Source organism: Vanacampus margaritifer, chromosome 4 (genome assembly GCF_051991255.1).
Source record: "Vanacampus margaritifer isolate UIUO_Vmar chromosome 4, RoL_Vmar_1.0, whole genome shotgun sequence".
NCBI lineage: Eukaryota > Metazoa > Chordata > Actinopteri > Syngnathiformes > Syngnathidae > Vanacampus > Vanacampus margaritifer.
Window position 1 is genome coordinate 25560097 of NC_135435.1, and position 16746 is coordinate 25576842.

General features: G+C 42.0%; 1 protein-coding gene across 2 annotated transcripts in view; it reads right to left on the reverse strand.

The window, feature by feature from the left end:
* cskl (c-src tyrosine kinase-like) overlaps window positions 1-16746 on the reverse strand; it is a 27325-nt gene continuing 10579 nt past the window's right edge. For both annotated transcript variants that reach the window (XM_077564461.1, XM_077564463.1), the window contains exons 2-13: window positions 12260-12343; window positions 11676-11789; window positions 11497-11609; window positions 7696-7915; window positions 4219-4312; window positions 4077-4142; window positions 3369-3468; window positions 3180-3270; window positions 2961-3034; window positions 2587-2782; window positions 2425-2511; window positions 1-1067 (exon numbers count right to left, since the gene is read on the reverse strand). In XM_077564461.1, the coding sequence (XP_077420587.1) occupies window positions 885-1067; window positions 2425-2511; window positions 2587-2782; window positions 2961-3034; window positions 3180-3270; window positions 3369-3468; window positions 4077-4142; window positions 4219-4312; window positions 7696-7915; window positions 11497-11609; window positions 11676-11789; window positions 12260-12274 (1353 nt within the window). In that variant the 5' untranslated portion in view covers window positions 12275-12343 and the 3' untranslated portion in view covers window positions 1-884. The remainder of the gene's footprint in view (window positions 1068-2424; window positions 2512-2586; window positions 2783-2960; window positions 3035-3179; window positions 3271-3368; window positions 3469-4076; window positions 4143-4218; window positions 4313-7695; window positions 7916-11496; window positions 11610-11675; window positions 11790-12259; window positions 12344-16746) is intronic.

The window sequence follows — 16746 nt, forward strand, 5'->3', positions numbered from 1 at the left end:
TCTACTCAGATGGAATGATTTATTCATGTTGGCATAAAACAATGAACATTGAAAGCACTGACAGTTGAACCAAAGGCCTCTCTCACACACACTCTTTCACACTCTTCTCACACACACACACATAAACACGCACGCACGCACACACACACACCATGCACCACCATACCTTACCGCCCCCTCCCGCCTTTATAATTGTTTTTTTTGTAAATTCTCTGCCCCAGTCAGTCTTTTTTTTATTTTTATCCTTTAAATATATTTGATATAAAAAAAACAAGCCCACATATGATGAATCGTTAAGGGGCTGCTCCGTGTCCTCGTCCTGCCCCCTCCTCCATTTCCGCCAATCATGGCTCCTGGACCCCAGAAAAATGTTGAGACACGAAAAAAAAAACTGGGAGAAAGAGATACGGCACTAGAAAACTGGTTTGATAACCTCCCTGAAAAAGAAAGCAATAAAAAAAACACAGCGGCGGCGTGTTTGTGGAGCTCTGGAGGACTGGAGGCACTTTGGCACAGAGCGAAGGCCCCACACCTGACACCACGGCCAGCAGAGGGAGGAGGGTGAGACACTGAGGCGGCAGTGGGACATGCAAGGGGGGATATGGGGGAGGGGCGATGTGATAGAGCGAGCACCTGACAAAGGTGGAGGAAAAGGCCAGCCTCCCCTCCACTTAATGCCGTGTTCAACAGAGGTGGAGAGGAAGAGGAAGAGCAAGAAGAAAGAAAAGAGCGGCGGACTGGGCAAAAGCTTTACAACACCAACAGGAAGTGGGTCCTTTCAGGGAAGCTGGCGGGCATCCGGGGGTGGCGGGAGGAAAGCTCGTTGTGGTCCCTTTGCTTTTCAAACCCCCCGCTATCATCATCGCCCACCCCACCCCGCCGCTTCACAGGTAGAGCTCCTTGGCTCGGATATGCTGCAGCTTCTCCCTCAGCATGCGGAAGGACGGCCGCACCGCCGCGTCGAGGGTCCAGCACTGCTTCATCAGGTCGTACACCACCGGCGAGCAGCCGTCGGGGGCGTCCATCTTGTAGCCCTTCTCCACACGAGGCACCACCTCTTTCAGCGGCTAAGGCAGAGGAGAGAATGATGTGATAAAGGGAACAACGCTGCCACCTGCAGGCCAAGGCCTTACAGTCCAGAAGCACGATTTAAATCTAGCTGAGGTATGATGTGAAAAAATACAAAGGACAATGCAACATACAAGTATAGTAGTTATTCAAATAGCGGCCCAAATCATTTATTAACTCAAGTGCAGGGAGTATAAAATGCCTATGTGAATTAGGACCCGAGCAGGCGGTGCAAAAGGCCCTCTTGAAAGTTGTTTCCTTATTTTTCAATGGTCATTTTAAGTGGCATTTTTGATGTATTTCTTTCCTTCCTGAGCAACAAGCAATTAGGTGGGCGTGTCTCATGAATTGACCCATTAAAAAAAAAAATTAAAAAAATGTGACTGTGAATTTGAATATATCAACATTAGGTTGCCATGGTAACAGGGACAGTTTCTCAGGAATTACTGGATGGATTTGACTGAAACTGATATGCAGCAACTTATAAAGATTGTGTGCAACTACTATATAGTTACTAGTACTACTGTACTGTGACATCATGACTAATGTGACTAGTAGACACAAAACTTGTAAGAAGCCATGCCTCAAAAGACAAGGAAATGCTCCATTTTGAGTTTAAGCCGCTGATTCAGGGCCATTTTGGCCATTTCTAAACCTATACGAGGGACTTTGTCCAATTTTACAAATTTGAATCACGCCTACTTAGGGGTGGGCGATATGACGATATTAGATCGGGTGACGAAATGCAGGGCTCACGATCTGTCTTTTCTGTGGAATCGTCTGATCGCGACGTAAAGCATTTCAGCACAATTTGACCGTCAGCTCATTTTCTGCCACCGACTGAAAAAGACAGCCATGCAGCCTGCCCCAATTTGACAGCCAATCATTGTGGTCAGGTACCGCACACACTTCGTCGCACCTGCCCCGCGTTTTCCCCAAACAAACAAGTGTCAGACATGGTGCATGATGACGGAGAAGCGAGTTTGTTCAGAAATTCATCGTCCATAATATAACTGTTTTGGCTTCACGTCAAACGACAAAGATTAGGTGAAAATCATATGCAAAGTGTGCAAGGCAAGGATGAAGACAAGTTACGGCAACCCAACCTGAAATGGCAGCGTCCCGCAAAGTACAATGAGAGCCAAGCTCATAACTAGCGACAACAGCTCATGCATGCTTGCGAATCCAAAGATACAGCAGACCGTCACAGAAGTGTTCACTAAACTTGCGTCGCATAAATTGGATCCGCGTTACGAGCTATTAAATTTTTGCAAGATCGCCACCCCTACGCATACTAGACAGATAGAAGATGGTAAATCTTTGTTGACTATGTTGGTGCAGCATTCAGGTACTCACAATTCGAGGGTAAGGCACACGGCCAAAGGAGTAGATCTCCCAGAGTAGGATTCCATAACTCCAGACATCTGACTTGGTGGAAAACCTCTGCAAGGGACAAAAAAAGCATTGCCAAAAAAGTCAACTTGATGCTAAAATAGACTACCTGAAAATAATCTCAACCTTCTCTCTCAGAGCTTCAGGGGAGGTCCACTTGACGGGGAGCTTGGCGGTGTCCTGTATGGAGGAGGCCTCCTTGGTCAGGCCGAAGTCGCTGACTTTGGCGATGTTGTCGTCCGACACCAACACGTTGCGGGCCGCCAGGTCTCTGTGGACAAAGTTGTTGGCTTCCAGGTACTCCATGGCCTCGCACACATCACTGCAGGGAGGACATATTTTTTCCTTAAGCAAGGAGATGATTGGACTAGTACCACAACAACCTGCCTTGGTTCACTTGTCTTTTTTATGTCGTTTTACAGTAATTCAGCCTAGAATGCAACTCAAATGCCACAAGCTGTTTTTTATTTTTATTTATGACAGAATCTAAGAGAACTCACAGTGAGAACTTGAGCAAACAGTCACCACCGAGTACAGTCCGTCCTCGGGAGCGCAGGTAGTCCACCAGGCTGCCCTGTTGCACAAGAGGAGGAAACAAGTTTTTGTTTTGTTTGGAAAATCATGATCCGAAATCACTGTTTGGGATTAGAGAGATTATGTGTATGCATACTGTATGTATCCATAAATGCTCCTCCCCCAGCGTCTATGGTTTGACTTACCTTGGCCATGTATTCTGTGACAATGTAGAGACTTCCCCTCTCTTCCACGATGACTCCCAGCAACTGCACAAGGTTGTTGTGTCTCAGTTGCCTGTGCAAACATAAAAAAACAAATGACAGGTTTATGTTTAAAGAAATTTACTGTATTCGATTATTGTGGACTGAGAGTATGCGTCAGATATGGCTCACGTCATGACGGAGGCCTCTGCGATGAAAGCCTGCGCTGTGGCGTCGTTTTTGATACACTTCACCGCCACTTTGGTCCCCCTGTAGTCGCCCACCATCACATCTGACAAGACAAGGAGATGGGCTTTGAGCACTGAGGCCACCCTGATCTTCTCAGTACCCTTGTTTGAAATTAGGTGTTAAAAGCTAACTATGACAATGGCCTGAAACCCTGATTTGAAACTAACTTAAAAACCATAACCCCCATCTTGCAGGACCTACTGAAACCAAAACCCTAGCTTGAAACCAAAATGTACGACAATTACCTTTGCTTTCAACCATAACCATGTCTTAAAACCTAAACATCTGCTTGAAACCCAATCGCAGGTGTCAAATACTTATTTGAGACCATAACCTTTCCTTTACACGCTGTCCTGTTAATACTCAACGTCTATCTTAAAAGCTTCATTTAAAATCCAAACCCACGTTTGAACCAGCAGATCCCAGTCTTAAACCCCTACTTTGTAACACCAAATCTGGCTTTGAACCCTAATTTAAATCCTAATCCTGGTCTAAAACCCTAGTGCGAAACACGAACACAGGCCTGAAGCAGTAATTTGAAACCCAAACCCTTGTCTGAAACCCTAATTTGTAGCCTTAACACTGGGTTTGAAACCCCAACTTAAAATACTAACCCTTGTCAAACATTAAGGTGTCTGAGATGTGACTCACCTCCAAACTCTCCTTTGCCGATGGTCTGTAAGAGTTTCAACTCCTTCCTGTTCAGGGCCCAGCCGCCTGTAGGGACACCAGACACAAGTAAGGATTTTTTATTTATTTATTTTTTAAACTACAAAGTCCGTAATGTCCTTACTCCTGGAGAACTCGTCCTGCGCCGCCACAGTGCCCTCCATCAATTTGGGCTTGATGAGGCTGGTGCACAGGCCATCAGCGTCTTTGGTGTAGTGCTGCCAGGAACACAAGAGAATAGACTGAGTGCTTTGTAGAGATGCAATATCTGCTCTGTAAAAACAGCATCAATTGAGCATGTTGCCCCCACCAAAAACGGGCGATGCTTGGGTGTCCTGTTGTGTTGAAAGCAATATCGATCCACGAAAATAAAGTCGAACCTGGAATTTGTTACTTTTGGAGATTACAGCAATATTTGGCCTTTGCTGGGTTCTGTATTATAAAGCACATGCAGCTTGACATGGGATTTTTTATTACATGTGTGACACACCAGTTTTGCAGCATCCCAATGTGAATTAGGTTAGTGGATTAGGTAATTAGGAGGCCGGGTTTCTGTGTAAAATGACTTTTTTTTTTTTTTTTTTTTACAACCAATATTACTGCTTCGCTTGGTTGCGTGAAAAATTTAAATATAATGGGTAGAGCTCTGATGCACCAATTTCTTTGGGATCTGTGTGAAAGAAGCTTTTGTCTTTTGACGTGCATTGTGAAAGCACACAGTTGCAGCAATATTCTGTCTTTGCTGGGTTATATGTAAAATGCAAAGACAGTTTATTTTTTGATCTGCTTAAAAAAAATCTCCAAAGAACACAACATCAGTTGATCAGTTGTTAAGTGGGGGACACCCTAGAAAACAACTTATAAAGTGTGTCTGATGTTTCTGAGGTGTTCCCGGTTGAGGAGAACCTGAAAGATGTGTCATTAAAGCGACAGCTCTGACTTTCATCTCACGCTTTTCTTTGAGGACCAAACACCTTTTCTTTGCTACTTTTTGTGTTACAAGAAGCACTCCTCCGAAAGTCAGTTCTGTCATCTTTTTTTCAAATGCTCAGGAGTCACCTCTTTTTTTCTGTCATTCTCAAAAATAAATAAATAGTTAAAAAACTAAGAAAAGACGGAGAAAAACTTTCCCAAGGGCGCCACAAATATGACTTACTAAACAAAATGTGACATTTAAGCGGGAAAAAAAGTATTTGGGTTACACCAAGATCTTTCAGATCCTGATCATAAACTCATTGTAGATTATAAAATGGACATCTCCAGCACATCCACGACCCTAGTGAGGATAGCGGGTAAAGAAAATGGGGGATGCGTATCATGTAAACGTGACATTTTTATTGCTTGAATACAAATAGTAGCGTATCAAGTGCTTGCCAGGAGTGATACTACACAACTAAGTCAATATTTTGTCATCTGCCTATTCCTGGAAATTAGTCTGTAAATTATTTAAATAATTGCCACACCGACAGAAATTCTACACTCTTAAGTATGATTAATTATTAAGAGTACATATTGTATTATCTGCATCCAATGACAAGCCCATATGTGAAAATCTGGCGGTACTGTACATGCTCCTCTATTGGACAATGATGACATCATGGCCAAAGCTCGTTGCAATGCATGAACTCTACTGCAGAGCGGTGAATGGGTGACATGACAACAGTGATGAAGATACAGATGAGGTGGCACAGCCTGTGGGAGGCAGAAATATTTATTATGGGAATCAGCAGTTGAGAAAGCGTGCTAAACTCATGGGAGTCCATAACAAATTCCAAAACTGCAGCATGACCAATGGGCCGAGAGGGTGCGGTGTCGACTACAACCACCAGGTGGTGACGTTGTAGCAAAGGAAATTCAACCGTGGGTGAGCACTGTGAACAATGCATTATGTAATGCATACAGATGCACAAAGATGAAATACCATTTGAGAGGCGTGATCACTTGGTGCCCACTGAACTGATGTATGACATCACAGCGGGTGTTTTCTTCTTTTGTTAGGTTATGCACTGAGGCCTGTTGCGACAGGCCGACGGCGTCGACGGGAGCGGGGGCTAGCCGAGCCGGAAAATACACACACTAAGAATGTGAGGAATCCTCCGCTTGTGAGGAGGGAAGACGCAGTGGGAAATGCAGGCGGAGAGAGGCTATACATAGACTACAGAGAGAGGGGAAGGCAGCATAACAAAGAGTCGAGGTTTACACAAGGGATGCAGAAATCCAGCCTAGGGGAACGATAATGGCACAAAGATAGAAAGGGAGATAGTAAAATGGGGGACAGCAATAGTGGAAAAACCCACCCAGCACCTTCAAGCTCCAAAATTGGGTGCTTGACCAAAACTTTGAGGAATAAATGTGTGAGCATATCAGGTGAGGCCTCACTAGACCGCATTTTGACCAGCATCAAGATTAGGATTCTAGTGGCCAGCAGAATTGCATTTATTTTAAAGCAGAAAAGAGTCAGGCGGTGTCCAAGTACTTTTGTATGGCCTTAGCGCGTGTGTTGCTGATGTTATTTTGGTAGGTCCCTACATCCTGTTCAGCATCCGGTCCTGAGATACGACATTTCGAGGTGCACACAATGAACCAGATAGCGCAGCGGCATGAGAATACGTTGTGCGGAAACTAGTTGGACCTGGTATTGACTAATGTTTTGGCAATAAAAAAGAGGAAAAAAAAAAAGACATAGTGCTGAGTAAAAATATACATCACAATATTTGCTTTTGATTAGCAGCCATGTGCTGCTAGCTGTCAAAGCAAAGTGTTCGTGTGGTTGCTTTAAGAGAGCATTTAATTGTTTGAAACATTATCCTTATGTTTAATTAATGTTACTTAGTACATTGCCTTTACTGTTATATTTTGTGAGGGCAACCATTTGGACTCTACCTTGAAGGTACATTGCCATTGCCAGCCCAATTAAAAGCGCGATGCGGGATGAAAGTATCTGCCTGCCAGCCTTGCAGATAACAGATCAGACCGGCTTTTTGAAGAAAGCGAGATGTTTAGTCAACCCCCATTAGGAATGCCTGGTGTGTGTGTCTTTTTGTGTTACATGCGCAAAGTTATGTAATGGCGTTAATAAATCAAAGCACTATTCAATTTTTTGTTCATTCAATGTATTTTAAACATACTAGTATGTAAAAGACTAGACTAGTCACAGCAAACTACCACATCATAGTGAGGTGTTTATATAAATGTATACTGAAACATTCATCTTGTTAAATAGGGTAGGTAAAAAAAAGTTGTGTGCCAATCAAAAATGAGAATTATCATTTTAATAGAATCATCGATGCAGCACGTGTTGTCAACCCTTTCATGTTGCCTGTAGAACCAACATAATGACACCTTGTTTGCATAACAGTTTTGGACAGATGGCACAATCATGGAGCCGACCACAACAGAGATAGGACATGTCTGTCAAAAATGAGTATTATCACCTTTTTTATGTTAGAATTCTTGATGTGCCTGTCAAAATGGTCTATTTATCAGCACATGTTGCTGTCCTGGGATAAGCGACACCCCCATGGAATTGGGGGATGATGACAGTAAATGTTTGCCTTTCACTGTACTATCAGAGTTGTAACAGATTGGTCATTCCACTCACCTCCACCAGCTGCATGAGGTTGTCGAAATACTCCTCCTCGTCGATGGTGAGTTTGCCGTTGTGGTAAATGATGCGGTAGTGCTCCACCTTGCCGTCGCAGCTGACGCACAGCGTGTAGTCGCCCGGGTAGTTGGTGCTCTCGCGTACCAGAAATAGGCCTGTCTCTGGAGGGTAAAGGAGCCGCTCAGCCTGCTCGCGGGTGATCTTCCCGTGGAACCAACTGAAAGGAGACCAGAGAGGAGGACATAAGATTAGGTGCAGTAAAAATAATTTCCATTCCTGATGTTGGGTTCTGTCATGCAAATGGGCACTACTCATCTCTACTATTATACATGGCCAATGCAGAGTCAAGCCTTAGTTACCACAGCAACAGGGTGCAGATCTAGGCAAGTTTTCCCATTAGCAAGGAAAAGAAGAAAAGGTCCCATAAAGAGAGCAAAAGCATGGATTGTATTTTCACTGGTGGAGACAGCACTTCTTCATCAAGTCACTGAAATAAATGTCAATTATTGTAGCCCATTGACATTGAGTGAAGAAAAAGAATGAGAGCCCTCATGAAAACAGCCTAGTCAGATTTACTTGGTTGCGTAATTTCAGACTTGATGAGTGGGCAGGCACTCCAGAGAACCAATTAATTGTACACAAACTTTTAAAAAGTCTCTTGTAAAACATGTGTACTATTAATAGGAGATTAGGAGTTGCCAATGAAAGAGTCAGTTGCCGGGGCAAAAAGCAGCGTTAGACATAACAGAGTCCGTCTGTGAGTCATGACTGGTGAACTGGTGGCAATTTACTGGCACTAATTGATTTAGTCCGTTTATTGTGGCTGCTCGCATCCGTCCCTCCTTGTTGTTGGCCTCCGCTTGCAGACAGCGGAAGGGTTTGTGGCAAAGCAGCTTAATGCGTTTCAATTTGATGAGATCATGGCAGGCTGCCTGCCTGGTGAACGGTGGATCCTTAACAAGCAATAATCCTCAGGCAAGGGGTCTATAGTCCACAGAAATATGGATTTTGTGTGTGCGTCTGTGGCTTAATTTCTTTTGATTAATTTGCAGGGATATGAGCTATTAAACCTATTCCATTTAAAAATGTTAAAATGTTTGTAATGTAAGATGGGTGGTAGGCAACAAACGCCCCACAAGGGCATTTGAATTGCTCCACCATGCTATTCTAAAAACTAATATAAAAAAAAACTCTATAGAACTGTTAACTGAAATTTCAACTTGTGACTTGTGCATGCAAACACTTTCAATGGGCAAGATTTGACTGCTACTGGGTTTAAAAAATAATCTAGGATAAGACTTTGTGTAAAAAAGGTTATCCATCATGTAAACTGTCAGCAAAATATGAGAAAGGCCAGCAAAGTTCCAGGACTGGTGTCACTAAAGACAAACCGGTAATATTTAAAATCCAAACTACAAGTTTTTCCCTTCAAAGTTTCAGCCTTCTCTGCCGTGCCTTCATGCACTTCCGCAAGGATTCTCTCAGGATCTTATGCAGCTCCGTTGTCACAACTACTTTGAAGTTGTCCACATCGTCAAAACCGGATCCCTTAATGGTTCCCTTGAGCTTGGCAAAGAGGGAAAAAAATTACACATGCCAGGTCAGGTAAGATGGGAGGTTTCTCCAGCATTGCGGTGTTCTCTGCCAGGATCTGTCCAATACTCAGCCCATTGCGAGCAGGCACGATGTCATGATAAAATAACTACGAGTTGCCCAGCTATAACTCCTGCCTCTTCTCACGCACTGAAAAAAAAAACAAAGGCCGCAGGATCTTGTACAAAAAAATGTTGGATGATCGTCTGGCTCAAACTAAAGGGGAACATTGGTAGTTATAATTTGTGACACCAATGCTGGAACTTTCCTGTCACACCTCATAATAGGAACTTCCTTGGGAAAATACATACTCAACATTAAAAAGAGAAACTGGTTGTAAAACCAGTTAAAATTGAATACAGATAAGGTAAAACTTATTTACAGGGTGGGCCAAAAGTTCATAAACAGTTTTAAAATGTTCTCATTTTATTACACTTGCATTTTTTTCCCCTGGCAGCTTGTACTTTCTGACCTTCTCCTTCCTTCACTCAGAGTAGCTTTTTACTCTTGCATCTTCACTTCTAAACGTCTTTAACAAAAAAACAACAACTTCTCCTTCCTTACTTTGTTCCTACCTTTCCTTCTTCCTCTCTGGCCTCTTTCGTGCCCTCAGACAGTTTTTTTCACTGGCATATTTTCTTTTGATTCTGCCTTACTTCTCTCAGACATTTGCATTCTTCTTTCCATTGCTTACACTGCGTTAGAATCCACATTTTGTATTCTTGCCTCTGATTATGGCATTATTCACAGTACCAGCAAAAAAACAAAAATAAAACAGAAGAGAACTAATCAAAAAAATAAAAGTGTTTGCCTTTGTTGTCCACCCTTTATAATCATGAATCCAGCAAAGGTCAATCAAATCCAGCATCATCTTTCCTTGCAGCCGCCATATGGGCAGCGGGTCTGTGTGTGTCTAACTAAATGACTCTTTCCCAATGGGTCTCATCTGAGTGGGTCGGGGACCACAGCTGAAGCCATTATGCAACACAGATGAGATCAGAGCGCTCTTCAAAAATATCTGCCAGTCATAAGCCAATCAAAAAGTTGCCGTGGAGGAAACAATGCTAAACAACTTTTCCCATAGGAAAAATAATATTAAGTCAATTCATCTGTGTTCACTACAGTCCAGTCTTACTATATTTAGTTTTATGTACTTACTGTGAAGATAACTTAGTTTTACACTTGTATTTGTTAGTCAGGTTTATCATCACTGCGGCATGGTGGGTGTAATGGTAAACGTGCCACAGTCCAGAGGCTGTGGGTTTAAATATTGGCTCAGGCCCTCCTGCTTGCGTGGATCTAACTCCAGGTACTCCAGTTTCCTCCCACAATCCGAAATCATTGTTGTTAGGTTCACTGACTAAATTGTTCATAGTTGTGAATGCAGGATTTAATGGTTGTTTGTCTAATTGAGTAGTGTGACTGGCTGGCAACCTGTCCTTACTTCATTCGACCCAAGGCGAGCCCCAGCCCACTTGCCACTCTAACGAGGCCAAGCGCCATGGAAATGATGGATAGATGGTTATCACACTTTTTCTCTTTTGCCTTCAATAGAATCAAATAATTACAAAGACAACAAAAATAGATGAAATTACACCAAAGCACAGCACAGTATGAGGTTTTAAACTCCCATGTTTTGTTTGATTTTTGGGGCATTTATTTAAAAAACAAAACAACAACTGTGACCTTTGGGAATAAGTAAACAAAGTTGGACTGAAGTGGAGCAATAGGATGTTTGTTGCCAATCAGTAATGTTTGTTAAGTAACAACCCATGACCCAATGATCCAAAAGTGAAACGCTGCCGTCTGTGACGCTCATGACGGGTGCAAAAGGGTCACAGAAGTGGCGGTCTGGTTGGAGATCGTTTTATGGATCAACAAATGAGACATGGTATCTGGTGTGGAGTCAAAATACTGTTTGTGTGTCCATTTCTGCCTTATTTCTCATTTGCATACATCTCTTGTCTAATGTTCCCCTTTTAGAAATGCTTCTCTCACCCACCCCGGCCAGATGGTAAGGTGTTACGACTAGTTGCTTTTACATAATAAGCCCATTTTAACGCTTGCTTTTCATTTCATAGAGGCTGAAAAATTAAGTTGTTCACTTTTGAAGGCACACATCAGCAGCTTTAAGGAGCTTTTAGTTCCACCTTTAGCAGCTTTTAGTTCCACCTTTAGCACTAACATTCGTCTTTGGGCACTTACGGCATGAGACTGAGTTTCCCTCCTGATTTGACTCCTTCCCTCTTCTGGACATAGTTTGCTGGAATGGTTCCCTCTCTGCCCACGATGTTCCTCGCTTTGTACCAGTTTGGATCCTAAAGACAAACACTTTCTTCAGGTGACCGTAACAAACATGATAGAGATAGCGGACGCCTGGTTACCCTGGTGACTCCGATGATGGTCAGCACATCTCCTTTGCAGAAGGGCAGGTCCTGTTCGTTTGCCGTCTGGAAGTTGTACTTGGCTACGCACTCGGAGCCTGTTGACCACGGCGCCTGCAACACAAAACAGAAGATCAAGGCATCAGTACCAACGTACAAACCTGTTCCATGGCTCCAAGTGGCTAACTGCTACTGACAAACAGGCAAGCACTAAAAGCACTGAAATTGGGTCATAAATGGGTCTTCCCATGTGATAACCCAAAACATACTTCCAGTGCAACAAAGGGGTGTCTCAAGTACAAGCATATCAAAGTCATAGAGTGGGCTAATCAGTCTACACATCTTAAGACAAAAGAAAACTGGTGAAGTAGGTTGAAACATGGCGTTTCCAAGTGGCAGTCAAGAAACGTTAAAGGCTTCACTTTTTTTAAATGCTAATTTTTCAGCTAATTTTCAATCTATAAAAGTAAAATATAGACATTAAAACAAAGAATGATGACGTAAAATATACAAAATTGCATTCGAAGTCCAACTAAATTGGTTTAAAAAAATATCAGAACAGGTATGATGTGATATTGACTTACGTGAATCCCAGACATGATGAGAGGAAGTGTGCAGCAGGAGTCCTCAGGCAGGTAGCGCTCACTGTTCAGCTGGTACCATCAGAGCTGCGACATGAACAAAGGCAAGCGTTAAAATGTGCGCTCAATAATCACATGTAGTCATTCGGAGAAACCATGAATATTAAATTAAATTAATTTAAATTTGGTGTAGGCCAAAAACATTACCCAGTACTACTTCGGCAATGTACGTAAATCTACAAAAAATGGCTTTGCTCCCAACCAAAATGGCCAACTTCCTCTTCAATTTCAGACATGGATCTTTGTGTGCATCCTGTTATGACAGATGTGCCCACTCAATTTCATGTTGACCGATGAAAGCGGTGTCAGGGGCTGTTTCTAACTTTTTCTGAGTTTCTGACTTAGTTCTTGGGTTGTTGTGTAGGGGTATATTAGGTATATTTTACGAGAAATAAAAAAAAAAACACCCCAAATTGTTCAAAGCTGTTGACTTGGAGAATGAGATGGATTCAAACAATGAGCTGGGGTCATAAAAAACGCACACACCTGGGCCTGTGATGCCGGGCATTACAATTTTCTAGAAATGTCGTACAGGTAATTACTTGGCAATGCAAATGCAATCAATAACATAATCGGTGTCACTACATTAGTTATCAATAAAAACATATTTAAATGTAATTTGAGCAAATTTGTCATTTCAGAAGTGTGCATTAACTGATAGATAGCACTTCAAATTATTCAGTACCAGAGAAGAAGTTCTTAGTTTCGAAAGGTTTATGACCCGTTATAAAGCATCTTGCTTGCGACCAGTCAAGTGAACAGGAAGTCGCGAGTCAAATGAGAAGGAGGAAGTCATACAGTCATATTTTCCATTGCTCTGCATGAAGCGGGGAGGGGCAAACGAGAGTATCCGTACGCCACAAACTAAAGCAATGCTCTCTTTAAAGTAGTTTGCAAGTGTCGATGAGCATGATGCGTTCCCTGGAGAGGTCGACAACGGCGCTCTTGCCACCACATCCTGTGTTGACACAGGAACTAGCCTGCTTGCAGTCATTTGCCGATAACAGCTGCGTATTAGCCCAGGCCAACCCCCTCACAACCGCATTGTAAGGCCAAAGACTGCTATTCTTAACTGTCTCCGCTCTGAGGAATGCCTTAAGAGCCATTCAAGCACATCACGCAACATGCTGCTCAAGCATCACGCCCAACTCAGTCAAGTGCTATTCAGCAAACTCCTTCCTTTCTTGGAGGAGACTACAAAGACACACCATTGTTCACTTGGTATCACGACCCTCACACATGTATGGAAATCATATTCATGAGCGTAAATACTCTATGATAGTTTCCATTTCATAATCGTACCATACAATAGGTGATGGACCAACTCTCAAAAACATACAAATGTATGCTTTATAATATCAGGCTAATACCCCTTTTTATTTTCTTACTAAAGTGCAATAGTGCATAAAGAAATTATTTTGCAACAATTATCATTTATTCTAATTATGTAAAAAAAACATTTATTTGTATTTTTGTTTTGCATGTGGCCTGAGCGACCTTAATAAATGGAATTTGTTTGACCCATTTAAAAGCGTATTAGGGGGAATTCAAGATTTGTATTGGAGTGCTCCTGCAGTAGAGTATAGTGCAACTTCTGGCGCATGATGGATGCTCAACACGAGGAGCCACATGCCCGATCAACTCCTACACCAACGTGGTAATTACCTTTAAACATTTGCTATAATCCTTTCTTCACATGCTCTGATTGTCAACACGGGGCCACGTGGAGTTCATGTTAAGAGATGCTCCGCCATTAAGATGTTCTTTCATTATGAAAGAATGAGTCATCTCAGGGCCCATCTCTAAACGTCGTCTGACACACCAACGTAGGTGTTATGCAACTTTAATGCAGTCCTTGTAAAACTGTCGTTAAAAAAATAAAATGCTACCAGAATGCAGTGATTTTTAGCCAAAGGTGTCACATGGAAGTTCATTAGTCCAAAGTTTCTGGTGGGAAGAGAAAACTCTATACTGGTTTAAAAAATTACATTTGGACTGCCGCAACAAATGTTAGTATATCTCATGAAAGCCCCACAAGTTTTCAATTCAGTGGTCGTCAGCAGTGTTATTAGCGCTGGTCGATATGAGCTAAAATTCATATCATGGTAATCAGTATAATTTGAATCGTTTACGGTGAAGACATAAATGGCAATTATTACTAGAAGCCTGACACAAAGTGACCCAGTAAGCCATTCAATCGTGCATTTTGTTTGCTAAAATCTGAACTTTTTCATTTTCTTTTAAGAGCGGGCATTACTAACTAATAGCATTTAAAAAAATGAAAATGCTGAATAGACGATGATAACTGAAAATAGTTGGGGTGGCTAATATTTGAAACTGAAGCACTACAGTTAAGCGTTGGCATATAGGCAATAGGCAGTTCTACATGAGATGTTGATGCACAAAGTGACATACTGTACATACACAGGCACAAACATTTGTAACAGCCTGTTTTTACTTGGACATGAATGACAATCACTTCCTCCTTGGTATCAAAATTTATCGCTGCTCATTGTGACGTTGTCATGGCAATCCGAGTGATGCAACAGCCCTCTTTATTGAAGGAGCACTTCCCAAAATGCAGCTTAAGATAGAATAGTTTGCGCACAATCATGCCCGTGAGCTCAAACTAACCAAACCACAGCAATCCTGTGGATTAAAGATGTGATCGTGTTCCTATGGCTGCGTTGCCATTTACACTGCACATCTGACAATGATATACTGGCCGCCTAGACCCAGGCTTAAGATCTTTCACTATCAGCCAAAGATGGACATAGGGCTTAAAAAAAGGGGAAAAAAATAAACTTACATCAAGATTTTTTCCACAAATCAAATAAAATCCAATTTCAGATTGTAATATTTTTTCCCTTCAATTATGGAAAAGGCAAATTACAATGGCAGTATTTAACCCCCCCATTCTGGGAATTATTTAATTCCTCCTGATACTACACACAATTTAAAACATTCCACATCCAAAGAATCACAGGGCAAAGTTTTTTTTTAAGCTGATTGCTGCTCCATCAGCTTTTTACCGTTGGTGTAAATAAAAGCCTAAACAGCGGGATGACCAAAGAGGGCTTACCGAGAAAGTTATTGTCCGCTACTAAAACCAGAGCGACAAAACCTCAGGCATCTAGGGCGATGCGAAGCACACTTTATTTATACTGTGCCTCTTCCGCCGCAATGAGCTTCAGCGCGCACACAGCGACGCAATCGAAACACAGAATAACAACATAATACGGGTAAACAGATTTTAGACAGGCTTTCTATTTATTTGCTGTTTGGCCCAGATACTTATGAATAAAAGTCCCACATTGTCCTGAGGGAAATCTAATTTATTAAGACTCAATTAAACAACAGCCGCAAGTTCACTTCACTCAGCAAAAGGACACCATTATGTATATCACCAGTCAACAACATTCCTCACAAATCCCGTGTTGTGAGAGTGAAATGCCATACAAGCCCTCTGGATACTGCATCAACATCTCACTTTGTAGTCCCAATGACCTTGATTTTTGACCGCCACATTTTAATGAGCTCTTTACCCAAATGCAAACAAATATAATGGCCTACAGGGCTCCTTTACACTGTTGTATAATATCAGAAGAACAGTGTGACTGCAGCAGAAGAGTAATAAGAAAATGTGACCTGGTAAGCATGCAAATGTAGTTTCTTTACATTCTCTGCAAGTGAAGTGTCACTTGAATGCATCTCTTTCAACTGTGTGTCATTTTCTGTGACCACTTAAGTAAATGGGTGAATCTGACAGTTTCCTTGTCTTTGGACAAGATTGTAATTATGTTGCCATCACAGTTTGTCAGTCGGTGAATGTGATTAAGAGAAAAATTACTTCACAGTTTTTTTTTTTACAACACATTTTGGTGAGTTGGGGTACATAACCCATTTCAATTTCTTTGGGATACAGTCAAGGGTGCATCAAGGCATGAGACAGCCTACCAATAAACAGAAATAAAGTTCACATTGTGAGTTACCATTTAAAAATGTTATTAGTACTACTACTGAAAAAAACCCCACCCCCGCCTTTTTTTTTTTTATCGCATTTGCCTAATTAATGGGCAGCAATTTGGATATTTAAAGCTCTCAACAGAAATGAGGTGGTGGGAGAGGTGCATGGAAAAGGCCTGTAGAGACCGCTGGAAGGGCAGAGTTGACAAAGATGTAAATAACGGAGGACGGTGAGATGTGACTACAGTTGTGTGCCTGCCATCTGCCACATGAAAAGTTGGTCTTAATGTGTTTCATAAGGTAGACCTTTCTATGTCGCAGAGCTCTAGTTTGTGATACAAGTATGGTTCAAATTGTTAATAAGGGCAGTTATAACTATTTGGGAGGATATCTATCTATTATTTACCATTTTTTGCTATTCTCGTCAGGTTTGGCATATAAAGGGCTCACTGCGCATATTCGTA